The sequence below is a fragment of the Talpa europaea genome, assembly GCF_964194135.1.
Source record: "Talpa europaea genome assembly, chromosome: 1".
In the NCBI taxonomy this organism is placed as follows: Eukaryota; Metazoa; Chordata; class Mammalia; order Eulipotyphla; family Talpidae; genus Talpa; species Talpa europaea.
Genome location: NC_140073.1, coordinates 149639014 through 149653316, shown reverse-complemented (window position 1 = coordinate 149653316; position 14303 = coordinate 149639014). Strand labels below are relative to the sequence as shown.

Genomic DNA, 14303 nt, shown 5'->3' with positions numbered 1-14303 from the left:
ACAATTGATGTTCCTGCTTCTGCTCTTGCCACACCACATAACAGCCAGAGTGAGATTCATTTTAATTATAAACATCAGACGATGTAATTCTCCCTTTGAGAGCACCACACCACCTCCTCATGGCATCTTAATACATCCACAAGTGAAAGTCAGGCCTGACAGCGACCCCCATGTCCTGACAAGAGCTGTTCCCACACTTCTCACCTAGAGGACTCCCCCAACCTCTCTACTTCACTCTGCTCCAGTCACGCTAACCTCCTCGCTGCTCCTCCTGGAAGCTAAGGATGCTCACCCTTAACGCCTCCGCTCTGATGGTCCCTTCTTCCTGGAAACCTGTCACCACAGAGAGTCACATGGCTTATTCTTTCACTTATTCCAGATCTTTGCTCAAATGTGACACACTCAGCAGACTTTCTTGATCAATCTGTATAAAATTGCACTCTCTCCAAATACCTGACCCTCAACCCCTGATGTGGGCATCTGCAAAGAACACATCACATTTCAGCTTCTCTATACTCTGTTGTCTGTCTCCCTCACCATCCCACTACGTAAAAACCAGGAGGGCAAGCATTTTTACTCTTTTCTTCCCTGCTTTGTCCCAAGTACCTAAAACAATGCCTGAAACATCATAGAAATGCAAATAAATACTTACTGAAAAACTTCATATAGAAACAAAACTACTATACAAAACATATACACATCAGCCTAATAGAAAATGAAGATGTCTCCTTGGTGATGCTCTTCCGCATTGCAGAGCCACTTCATTTCTTATTCAAACATCAGGATATGCTGAGTGGTACACTTAGCCCCAAATCAAAGACTAAAATGCAATTTACTAATTAAAGTAATGGATTTTAAATGCAAGTCTTTTTATTTTTAAAACAACATCCTTGTACATCCAGTTGAAAATGCTTTTCTTAAATTAAAAAAAAAAGGTTATTTTTTTCCCCTCTGCTTCCTGGCAGGGTGGTTATATTCATATTCTGGCATGGACATGAATATTCTGTCATGTATTTCCAGATATGAATGTCATTGAGAATAACGTTTAACTGGAGGCCTGATTCGAGCTGAGATTCATTTTGGGAAAGAGGATTGATTTTCCTTCTATCAATTCATGATTAAAATTAATTTCAAGGTGACCCATACATTTATAATGAATATGTTTTCTTTAGGCTACCTCAAAGTTGGACAGAAGCCTTGCAGCTATTTTATTAGCAGGCTCAGACTCTCTCTAGTGGTTTCATTTGTTACATTGGACATGTTCTCGAAGCCATATTGCATTTTTAGTAGTTCCAAATCCCCTGAGCTATAGCCTTGCTCCATAATAATTTATTTCCCTTATCAGGGTTTTTGAACATTTAAAAAGGCCATGTTTCGTTAAAGATTGAGAATACCCTCTGTTGGCCTGAAGAATATTAGAAATAGTTCCAGGCTGAAAACTGTTGCCCAATTCATCTATAATCATCTGTAAATAAAATTTAACACTACCTCTAAAAGAAAGATTACCTTCAATTTTCCAATGGGTGTCTTTCCAATCATTCAGGTTGCCATAGGTTTGGCGGTCCAGCAGATTCACTCTGCTGCAATTTTCTCAGCATAAAAAGAGCTTAATTCTTATGCTGACCAACTGGACCACATGAGGTTATGTTCTGAAAAGCCCCTCCCCTTGCTAACATCTGTCCATTTATTACAGACACTGAGCTTCCTATAATGCAAAGTCAACATTAGGTCCAGGATATAATTAAAATGGAAACAACCAAAAGTATAAACAGCTCTTAAAAAGGTATGTCAGAAGGAGGAGGCGTATCTATAATGTGGGCTGTTAAAGGTCCCTATTAATGTGGCGTCTAATTCATCCTGGCAGTTGACTGAGTAAACAACCTAGAACCAACTCTTTTGCAAATATCGATATCATGGATGATAAAGAGATGACTGTGAGTTTGTCTGAATCATCCTAGGACTGGGGTGCCCATACTGAACACTGAGGCCAGCAGGGCAGAATTAAGACTTACAGAGGGCCACCGGCAAGGGTCCCACAAAAAAAAAAAAAAAAAAAGACTTACGGTGAAGACTCAACCATCCAAATGGACAATGCTCTGAAATGTAAGTATTATCTTAACTATAATATGTTCATTAATATTAACTTTCCCCAATAGCACTGAAAAAATAGAACACTTTTAATAAATCAATTCACTTAGAATCAGCCTTGTAGATTAGGCTTCTGGCTCAATAAAAAGCAGTCAGTGAGGAATGGAGAAGACATGTCCATCTTCAGCTAACATGGTTCTATGAACAAAAGCCTTCCCACACGCTTGGTACTATCACCAAATTTTCCCACTGTCTAAATATCTTGTTTAACTTTGAAAAATAAGATGTGGGTGCACAGGTTTAGCATAAAAAGAAGCAAAGCAGCTCATGTTCCTCTAAAATGATTAATAGAAAAGCGATCGGGCCCAATTGCAAACACAAGAGGAAGCTGAAATTAGCGAGGGTTATTAAGGTGCTGTGGGGGTTTAATCTCACCCCCTTATCAGCACATTAACCTTGTTTTCTCTGCCTGTGCACTGAGTTTCCCTGTAAAATTAGGTCAGAAATTCACATTAGATCGCATCAGACAGTTCATTCCAGCAATGACATGCTCCAGACTGGCGTTCCAGTCTAGATAGGAGTTTCATTCTAGATAAGAGAACTTTGGGGTTTGTTTCCTATAGTTTAGCCTGGCAGTTACCTGCAGTTACCCACAGAGTATTTCTATAACAGCTGGAGCTGGAGAGTATTTCCAGATTCTAAGGTTAACTATAGCCTATTTCTAAAAGTTCACACAATTGTGTTTCTCTCTGTGTGTGTGCTTGCTAACATAGCTCCTTTTTATTATGCATGTGTTTATTCAAATTTTATTAATTCATCACTATCTATATAACTTTGGGGATACTTTTCATACCATAGTTACATTTCAGAATCCCAGTTCATTAGCTGATCCCACTTCATCTGAACAATGGTGCCTCAATATTCACTCTGATAGACAAATAGAGTATTCCATTTTTCTACCTGTGTCCATTTAATGCTCTCTATTTCCATATAGTCTTCAGCCACAAATCATGAGGATGATTCCAGAAGCCATAACCATCAAAGAAGATTTATGTAAGTGCTAACACTTCTCTAATAAGAGCTTCCTGTGTAATTATGTCTTTGGCTAATCACTGAAAATATTAACCAATTTAAAACTCTGGTATAACCATTTAATTGGTAAGCAAAGAGTGTTTTAGTAAAGAAAAAAAAGTATTTAGTTTAATTTTTATTTATCTTTCTTTATGTTTGGAAGGATGGACCTTAGTAGTCCTTTGTTTCTCTCTAACAAAAATACTGAAACCCTCAAAATAAATAGATCCCATATATACATACTAATATCCAACTGCATGTATCTTTTACAGGACCTATGTGTAATCTAATTCCATTTCTGACTGTCACTTTTAAAGAGGAAATATAACCTCATATAGATCCCTTGAGGGCATCCACAGGGAATAGAGACATTTCTAATCAGCCTAAGTAGTCCTTTGTGTCAGAACCACTTTGCTAAAGTTGAGAGCTGTCTTCCAGACTTGCAATGTTTAGGGGAATTTCACTAGTGTTTGTCTCATTAAAAAATAAATCTAATCCCTCCCTATAATAGAAAACATAAAAAGACAAGTGCTGGGGGAAAAAATTCTTGCTGCCTGTCATTTGCTTTATTTCTTATTTGTTTTCAATAAAAAGAGAAAATGCAATGAGAATTCCAGAATCCAGAAATGAAATGGAACAAAAACTTCAACGATACACATTCAGGTATACCAGATGACCTTTTGATTAATCATCCTTTTTAGGGAATAACTTTATTTGATGTTGAACCCAAGGTGATACATGGAAATAATGAAGATCCAAAGCAGGCATGTGTTCACAGGTACACAACAGATACTACCAGAATGTTCTCACTGGTCAATTGCACCTTCTCAATGATGAACTCTGCTGTATTGATGGTTTGATATACCTATGATCCCTGTTTCACATACATTGCTTTTAACCTGCACACTCAACACACTGGGATTGTGACACACATCTTAAGTGAGCTCACTTGTTTGAAACTGTAGCTTCCAGGAGTCTGTTGTCTTGTAGACTTTATAACATAAAGTAAATCTCATTTAACAGTGCCTGCACAAAACCATTAGGATTTTAAAATAGCAGAAATGATGAGCTTCTGAAATAATTTTTTATTCTCCATTAACTTCTCTTTTTTAAGTCTATCTTTTTCTCTCTCACCAAATATTATTTGGGACTGTTAAGAAAAGCATTGCCAATATCACTATTTATTTAGAATTTTTTACCCAACAAGTCTTTTCAGTAAAATCCCAGTTGAACAATGGAAGTGCAGGTATAAGAAAGGTAGCACAAGGGGCTCAAGTTAGTTTAAAAATAAGGACTTGGACTCAGAAAGCCTAAGTGACTTAGAACACTGAGAAAATGATGAGGGAATTCTTTTTCTAAGAGCTCAGTGTTTTAAGCTTCCCAGCTTCAACACAAAAGGCATCTCAGCACATATGTGATCCAGAAGGTCAATCATATGAAATCCTATTTCCATTTTTTTAAGCAATCTTTGGCAGTCTGCACACTTTTGAAATTGCAACTGGCATATTGCACAGAGAATTATCAGCAATGCCTTTTCAAGGTCAAACAGGCCCCATCTTCAGATTTTCAGCATTTACACCCTAAATATTAAATCACAGTGTATATTTAAGAGGATATTCAGCAGGCATATTAAGTAATTTTAATTGATTAAATTGTGTTCATTAACGTCACATTGAATTTTCTCTATAACGTCACACAAATTGCTTGTTAAAAATATTAAAATATGTGTTAAATTTAAAGGTGGGTATTCTGTTTCTATCACCAATCCTGGGACCCCAAAATGCCTGCATGGCCAGAATCTTGATGTGGAATTTTCAAAAATATTAAAAATACATTTTTTTATTAGGAAAGTTGAAAATATTCCTACAATGCACTATGAGAAGAAAAGATGTTTTTAAATTGTCAGAACCCCAGGTTACCTGTTATCTTATGAGCACAATAAAATTGAATTTGAACACGACAATGGCCACTGCGATGGGATTACTTCAGATCTCCACAGCCAGAGGCACTGCAAAGTCATAAAGGCCTTTGGCCTCCTCCTCCTGTCCAATCATCACTCATGGGTTCCTCTGACATTCCTTTCCAAGCCCCAACCCAAAATCATCCAGAAACTTCTATGTTCTTATGCTGTACAAGGTCCCTCACTGGCCCCTTCCTAGTATTCTGTCTGTTCCAAAGACATTTGTCCTTTACATTAGAATTTCAGAAAAATAACTGGGGAAGGGGTTACAAGATAGAGTGTGATGGGTTATTGATAGCATGACACCTCAGCAAAGCAGCTGCGGGGACAGTAATGAAATGGCATCTGGGATATGATGTAGGAGTTTGGGTACGTTTCATGCAGGGTTCTCCAGTCATTCATTCATCATTCATTCCTCCACTCACTGGGGCACCCCCACTCTTATGATGGCCGAGCAGTCTGGGCTCTCACCTAGGACACGTGAGATCCCAACCCCCTCCCTTCTACTCAAGGGCCCATAACCACAGTATGTACCCTCCCCTCTCCTCAGTCTTTATGTTTCCCTTCCTATTGTAGTCATTATATTAGCATTTTTCTCTTTTTTGAGGAAAAAAGTAAAAAGGGAGCATTTTCGATCCCAGAGCCCCTTTAAGCTATTCTCCATATTTATTTTTTTTAACCTCAAAAGTCTTCAAAATAGTCCTCTATATTATTTCAATCTCTTTCTTCCCACCTTCTCATGAACATAATCCCTGCGGTGTTGTCACAGCCCTTCACCAACCCTACTCCTGTCAACGCAACACCCATGCAGTCAAAGACATGGGTCAGTTCTCAGGTTTCAACATATTTGATCATTCAGCAGAATCTCTCTCTTCTTTAAACCTTTGTCTCTTCACTCTGAGGCCTCACATTCCTATGTGATTCTTTTCCTCTCTCCTGGATTCTTCTACTGTTCCTATCATGTGAGCAATCAGGTACTGCAGAGAACAGTGCTGGGTGCTTTTATCTTCTCTAACCACGGGTCCAAGGTATCCTCAAAAAGGCTCTTGACTCAAATTGACAGAAGACAACTGTCATATTAAATCTCCAGCTTTGGTCTCCACCAGAAGTCTCCATGCAACTGCCTATCAATTAATTCTCCACCTAAATATCTAAAAAGGGTCACAAAACCAGCATCCCAAAATTGAGCTTCTGCTCTCTCACATTTAACCCAAATTTGCTTCTCTTCTTGAATTTGCTATGTCATTAAATGGAAGCATCATTCTTCTTATGGTCCAGGTGAAAAATGCAACACAGCCAAGCAACAAACCCAAAACAATTGCAAAACAAACTTGAGAAACATTTTCATTGCTTTCTCTTTCTCAACTCCAACATCTCACCAATTAGAAAATCCTGATGGCGCCCATACCATCATCTCTCAACTGAATTACGGTAAAAACTTTCTCTCTGCATTCCTTGTATTCTGCCATGCCCTATTCATCTCTTCAGCACCAGACACCAGAGTAATCCCTATAAAATGTCCACTTAGATCATGCCACATCTCTGCCCAAAACTCTTCAATGAATTTTTTCAGAGTAAAACACAAGAGTTTCTAAGACTCTGCATTAAGACTGGCCCACAAGTAGTCTAAATTTGCACTCACCCTGTCTGTGTCTCAGTCACTACATCAAGCTTACTGCTTCCTCTTCCCATAGAAAGTCATCTGGTTCACATCCTGGATATACATTTCCAATGTCTTAACTTTCATTTTATTTACAAGATCTTCCCTGCTATCTGCAATCTCCTTTACCCTGTTTTGTTTTCCAATGTAAAAAATATATATTATCACCTGTCACATCTATTTATATATACTAATTTGTTTAGTGCAGGGCCTCATCCATCCTCCCCTGAGAACACAGTTCCCTCAAGAATTTTGTCTGTTGGTGTCTCATCAAGTTCTAGAACACTGCCTGACACTTAGTAAAATTTCAATAAATGTTTCTTTAATCAATCAATACGTGTAGCAGAAAGTAGTTATTGAGCAACCAGTCAGCTTTAGATTCTGTTCTGTGAACTGTAGAGAAAAACAAAATTGTTTTTCTCATGGAACTTACATTGCAACTTGGACAGCAGCAATTGTGTCATGTAGCATGTTGTGGTCATAGTTTGCTTGTTGACACCACCTTTTCAGGAGCCAGAAGTCTGGTCTCCCTGTGCCTGGGAAGTTAATTTTCAACTGCACACACATATGGGGACAGATTCTAAGTGATCCAATCATCTGAAACTCCATTGTCACCAGGTAAATTCTGACATAAAGTACAATTTCCTTAACTTCTCTCATTGAAGAAGACAGAATTTAAATCTGCATAAAAGTCATACCTTTGTTGACTATATAAACTCCCTAAATGACATTACCTCTTGCCCCCAAAGTCCTCCTGTCTATGAGCTATTTAAAGTCTGAAGCCATGCAGTCAGTTATTCAGTTTTTGCTGGCTATCTCCCATGTATTCATGTGGTGTACATGCTATTATTGAACTTCCTTTTGACTTTTTCTCTTATCAATTCTGTCTCGTTCTTGTTTGATTATTTGCCAACCTAGAAAAACCCAGAGGAGTATGAAATGATTTCCTTTGCACCCTGACAACTATTACAGAATTAGTGTGCTTTTATCAAGAGGTTGCTCAGTATGAACTTTTATTTAGAGGAAACTGAATTCTCTCCCTCTCCCATCTGCACCTCCATCTGCCCAGCACTCTAGTAAATAACTTTTCTTAACTATGGAAAGGATCGAGTAGGATGGATTGTGTTTCATTATAGTGGAGTCAAGTCTAACTTTGACAAGTCCTGACTTGACCAGGTAACATCACAACCTAAGCAACATTCAGATTCCTCATCTGCACAAGAATTAGAATATCTTGCTGACACTTACCGTTTTATTGCTTCTTCTTGTCTTCGGCGTTTTTCGTTCTTTTCTTTCAAGTAAGCCAGGTTTGTTTCATTTCTCAAGCGATCATTCTCTCGAGCAATGTCTGATGCGTTCTGAATAACCAAGCCATCATAGGCTTTCATCCCCATGTCTTCAATGTACTGGAGAAATGTGTCCAAAGGGTCTTCCTCAGGATTCGAACTCATCATCTTGGAGGAGATCATGTGAAAAGGAACACTTCCTATTTGGAGGAGAGCACATTTTACCTTGATCAGAGGTATGGAACAAAGCAAGGTGTATATATTCTCCCTGGTATTATGAAATGCCAGTGATTATGGGAGAATCTAGTTGGGAGAAATGTCTCATTAGAAATTACAAAAAATCAGAGCAATTGAAATCAACACTGAAGGAATGTTGTCATGTGCATATACTTCCTCAAAGTAGCAACAATAGCAGTTTAAAGACCAAAGCTTGCTTGCATTGAATGATAATGTGAGGGTGTAAATAGAATATGCAAAGATAAAAGCTTACTTTCTGTAATTAAAATCAAGATTTTATCAAAAATGGATTCTTAAACCAATAAGATATATTAGATACTTAGCTGCATTTATTTCTGGTTGTTTCAATGACTATTCTGATCAATATCAAAAGTATTTTTTCATAGATCACCAGGATCTCATTAATCCTGACCAGTGTGGTAATTCGGGTGGTGGCAACTATGATTATCATTGTCACATGAAAGTTTAAGAACCTGAGACTTTCTTACAGAGAAACCAAAATCAACTGAAAGAAATAGCAAAAACTTAGGACTTTCAACCCATGAACATTACCCTTTCCTAGAAAATGTTAGGATCACCGTTCCTACCTCCTGCTAATGTGAGGATTAAGAGAGCTGATGACTGAAAAGAATTTAGCACCAAGTTCAACAATAGTAAACATTGAATAATGTTGGTTGATATTATCATTTAGAAAGTATGGGAGGAAGTTATACAACAATAGTAACATAAGCTCTGCATCTGAGTATAGGTGGGCCTTGCACAGCCAGCAGGCTATGACTATCAGTGTGCCTTAAAGTAGCCAGAAATCAATGAAATTAGTGGAGAGAGAAACTGCTTTAAGCAATAAAAAAGAATTAAAGTTTAATGAATTACACGCAAGATAAATATTTTACCTTTCTAGTTTAATAAGTCTTATTAAGGCTCACAGTCCTCCATTGCTCACAGTCCTTATACAGTGGTATAAGAAACTGGTGTGATTGAATCAGATTGAAAAATCAATTAACAAGGGTAACAAGTTGGTCTTTTAAAAGTTATAAATTACTTTTACAACTTGTACTTTCTTCAAAATGCTCAGAAAGAGGTTTTGAAAATATCAGCCCATTTAACATAGAAGTCCTAGCTTTCATTTTTGCGACTATAAGCCATTTTCATCCTGATTTTTTACATGTATAATCACGTTCCATAACCTGGATCATAGTTTATTAACATTTCAGCTGTGAAATGTTAACATTTCAGCTGTGAATCCATCCATACGTTATTTGAAGACCACTCATATTTAAGGATTTATATCCTAATCTGTAAGAAATTGTTGAAACTGGAGCAGAAATGAGTTGTTTGCTGACTGGTGATTTTTTTTTCTCATGTTAAGTTTTATATGTTTGCTTTGATTTTAAACCATAATGGGTTGGAAAATTAAATGGTCTTCTAATTCCAGCTATCTAATGCAATTGAATTGTGTTTTAATATCAGTCCATCAAATTAGATGTTTGAGTGGTGGACAGACATAGAAACAGGAAATTATTGCTACAAAGGAAATATAAAATCTCAGAAAAATGTCCACAAGAACATGATTTTCAGAGACTTTAGCGTCACCATTATAACCAATTCACTTTTACCAAGGACTTCAGCACTTGATATACCTACATGGAAAAAAAAAATTCGCACAACTTTATGGCAATCAATTCTATCATCTTTAGAAGACTGAGTCAGAATTACAAGTATTCTAGAGATAATGCCTAAGGGAGAGAGATGATTAGTCCCCTCTGCCCTCCAGCCAAACTGCATATTTCCCTCTGCATTCGGTTATTCAGAGATTTTTATTTTTTCCTTAAATGTTCCTTCCATCTGAATGACAAAGGCAATTCCTTAGAGAGTTTACATATTCCAAATATTAACAAGGTTAATTGTGCTCCTCTGGTCTTTCAATTGACTCTCAGTTAAATTATGTTTGTTCTGAGAAAATATTAAATGACAATATCATAAAATATTTAGACTGTAGAAAGGTGTTCTGGGAGAGTTATTTTAGGCAGAGATGAAAATTAGAGAAATGAAAACCAACCATCAAACTCAGTCAAACTCCAGAGTAGTGAAAATTGGATGGATGTGTGCGAACATGTTTAGTCATCTAGTTCCAGAGAAGTAATTGATTCTATGATAAATTATTTATTCAAGTATGTCTTGTGCACCTGTTATGAACCAAGCACTAAGACAGACAGAAATGTGTCCCTCTAGATGTTCACACTGCATTATGCAAATAAACGAAAGGTCCAAATAGTAAGACGTTTCAACACAGCATGATGTGGAGAACCATGATGTGGCTTGTCTTTGAGGGCGAACAAGACACACTTTTCAACAATGATATCCAGTCTTCAAAAATAAAAGTGAACATAAAAAATAGACTTGGACTTTACTTGATGTCTTAGTCCATTTTTCTCTATCTTGTCTACATGCAAAAGATAGTTTGTAGTGTGAGAAAGTAGGATGAGGTAGACCTGGGGAGCGCAGGTGAAAGTTGAGCAGTTTGACCTAAAAATTCCAACTCAGGCACCCCTAGGTCTGTAATTTTGTGTACATTAGTTTACAAGTCTAAGCCTCAGTTTCCATGTTTTTAAAAATGATGGTTAGACTAGTACTTAGCTGTCGTTGTTAGACAATGCATGTGAGTGTTCAATAAATGTCACTGTAATTAATAGTAACTAACACCACTAGTAGAGAACCCACAGTCCATCACTGTGGTCAAGATTATGTTTAGTCATAACTCCTCAATCAGTACAGTGTCACTCTGAAATGCAAGTGGAGAGACTGTTTAGTGTGGTGGAACTTCCTTTAGTCGCAGATGTGCAAATGGAGGCCATAAAAGAATTAACATATTTGTCCACTAACCCAATGCATGTAGACAGACCTCTCACCTGTTCTGCCCCATTTTCCATAGGCAGAAAACAAGAGCTCTGGACCATATAAACCACCAGTCTTACCCCAGATCCCAAACTCTACCTTACAAGCCAGAGAGTGTTTCTCTCACAACTGAATTCTGATTCAATAGACTGAATTCTGATTCAAATTCACAATTTCACTAAGGAAAAGCGAACCTTATGCTCAGAGTCTACCTCATCACAACTGCTAGGATTTCCACAATGAGAAGCCACAGACAAGCATGATCATAAATCTGTTCATTTTTCAGAAATTTGTATTTATGGCTAAGATAGGCATTGAGTAAATTACAGTCCATGACACTAAAAACTTGATTGTGTTTTGACAGTTATTAAATCAAGTTCCCATTTGGCCCTCAAATGGCAATCCTATATATAGACATTTTATAAAGGCCCATTCTGAGCACCTAATTCCTAACATCATTATCTCAGAAGACCATATATGTTAAGAAGCAAATATATTACATCACGATGAATAGGAGAATCTACCTTACTAGTCCTCAGATTATTTTGTATGGGATTTTTTTTGTGGCAAATTGGGTGAAACTGAAGGGTACCGCTGCATTCTATGGAAAGTTCTTTTATTTGAAGTGTCTGCAGCCATTTTTGTTCAAAACAAAATAGACATTTTAACCGCCCCTCCAGAGTAGAGATTGAATGCTGGCAACCACGGTCTTCATGCACAGGCAGATGTGTTTTCTTTGGAATGCATGGCATTCAAATATTTTAAGATTTTGTGTTTATGCATTGTTTTTCTTGGAAGTTGTAATCAATATACAAAATTTGTGTCAGGGACTCTCCTGGGAAAGCATCTAATTGATGAAGCTCAGAACCCCCATAAGAATCACAAGTAATTCACGTCGTCTTCACTTTATGCCTTTCTTCCACTGCTATATGCTGCATTCAAAAGGGAGGACTTTTGTTTAATTTTTGGATGGCTGTATTTTGAATCATTTCCTTTCTAATAAAATATACCACTATTGGCTTAAAAATAACTGCATGGTTAGTTGCTCAGCTTAATTTTATTTTTTCACTTCTGTTATTTGTTTCCTGTTGACCACACCCTTCATGGAGATTATTTTCTCTATATTGTGACACTTCCCAAAACCTGAAGTTTCACTCTATTCAGCTAAGATATGACAATTTAAACTGGTGAGATTCAACTTATATTTAAAAAACTAAACATTTAACTTTTTGTTGAACTGACCAGTTCCTTATCTTCTTTTGTATAAAACAGACACTGTACCAATGCTAAGCCGAGGGTTTTAGGTAATATTACATTTCCTTAAAATTGTTTCCATCAGAAATAAAACCATGGGTTACGTATACATGTGGACTGTAAATCATACATAAGGCTATCCAAATAGAATCCATAGAGACATAAAATACTCACTTCCTTTTTTTCTCTTTCTGTAGCCACTGTTTGCATCCAAAGGACTTAGGAAACCAAGACACTACCTGACAGGCTAATGTAAAGCCAAGAAAATCAAGAAATAAATATATGAGAAAACTTGTACTAGTATCATATATGTACATGGGTTATTCCTTTTGTAAATTAATGAATCAATTCTGTGTGGCTTCAGTTTATGAAAGGATATTTAATGTGGTGCTAACAGGTGTCAAGATTGTGTTCCCCCAGAGTGTGGAGGGATTTGCTAATCACAGGTTGTTGTTAAAGATCATTTACAAAAAGGACCAGATAAATGTTAGGCATGTCATGTTCTCATACACATTGAAATATTTCTTTCTTTTTTACTAAAATTCAGAACAAATTATTTTTAGTATAATTTCATGTGTCGTGACATCAATCACTCTGGCAGAGCTTCCTATGGACCACTTAGCACCATTTACAAAGGCAGAGTTTAATGTGTACCAGCATCATCTGAGTGAATCGTTTGACTCACCCTGCTAGGTGTTGGTTCTTTTTTCTCTTCTTAAGGAATTTATTCAGAATTTCTGAAATGGATGTGGTTTCCATCTGAACTTTGGCTTTCCAAGAAAATAAGTTGTGACAACTTTATTATTCCAGATATTTTGTGCATGAACTGCATGGCGGTGCAAGACAACATACTTGTTTGGGAGAAAACACCTCCCTGATTCTTAAGGTTCTACAAGAGGCTTAAGTTTTGGGTCACAGTTAACCCTGGAAGATAAGGGTATATATAGCTAGAATATGGTCAGGTTCATCTTGTGCTGCTATTACAATGTTATTTGTGCTGATCAGGAAAAAACAAAATACAGCCAAGGTAATCAATGCCCTGATAGAAAACCTAAGCATTTTTTCTTCATTTTATGTTTATGTTTCTAATATTATATTCATGTGGGAAGGACTTCTACTTCCCACCCCTTCTTTATGTCTGAGGGCTTCTAATTACACCTGTCAATGCTATAATGAATTAGAAAGTGAGTTATTAAATTTTGATTTTCCCTCCCACTCCAGTCATTGCATCTTCTCTGAAATAAAGAATTCTGTTTTGCTCAGAGGTATTGATCCAAATCAAAGTTTCACCCAAATAAAAGTTTCCTGAAGGAAATTAAGACTATGTATTTTTTGTTCAGCAGAAAAAAATAGATCTTTCACATGTTTTACATTTACTCAGACCAATTTGAAAACACATTGTGAAAACATAAGTATTTCAGACTCCATGCATATGCACAATATGTATGCAAATTAATATCTAAAATTTGCTGACTTCATATAGGACAAAATCAACAGACCAGATTGCCTAGAGACATGGTTTTAATCCATAACCTATGTAAAGCATGAAAAAATTGTGTTTCTGATAAAAATCTTTTAATCTGTCAAAACTCAGTCTTATAATGTAACTTTGATTATTTTTGAAACCCTGCCCTCCATCCCATAAATGGTCATGCTCATTTTCTTATTCTCACTCTCATCAAATGCAGCTGTTCTGCCCAAAATGGGAAATGTTAGAGTTAAAAACCAAGAAAGCTCCTTGAAGTGACTACAAAGACACTGATTGCTCTTTTCTCAGAAAGCAGATTACTTTGTAGTGAGCTCTTCTCCACTATCTTCCTTCACCAAATGAATGAAATGAGTGTAGACCGCG

The 14303-nt window shown here is 36.8% G+C and overlaps 1 protein-coding gene across 1 annotated transcript in view; it reads right to left on the bottom strand.

Moving 5' to 3' along the window:
* Positions 1–8248, bottom strand: part of NYAP2 (neuronal tyrosine-phosphorylated phosphoinositide-3-kinase adaptor 2) — a gene marked incomplete at both ends in the record, with an annotated part of 236682 nt that extends 228434 nt beyond the window's left edge. Inside the window, one exon of the mRNA XM_084239825.1 lies at positions 8028–8248. Within this exon, the coding sequence (XP_084095951.1) occupies positions 8028–8248 (221 nt within the window). The remainder of the gene's footprint in view (positions 1–8027) is intronic.
* Positions 8249–14303: the final 6055 nt, after the last annotated feature.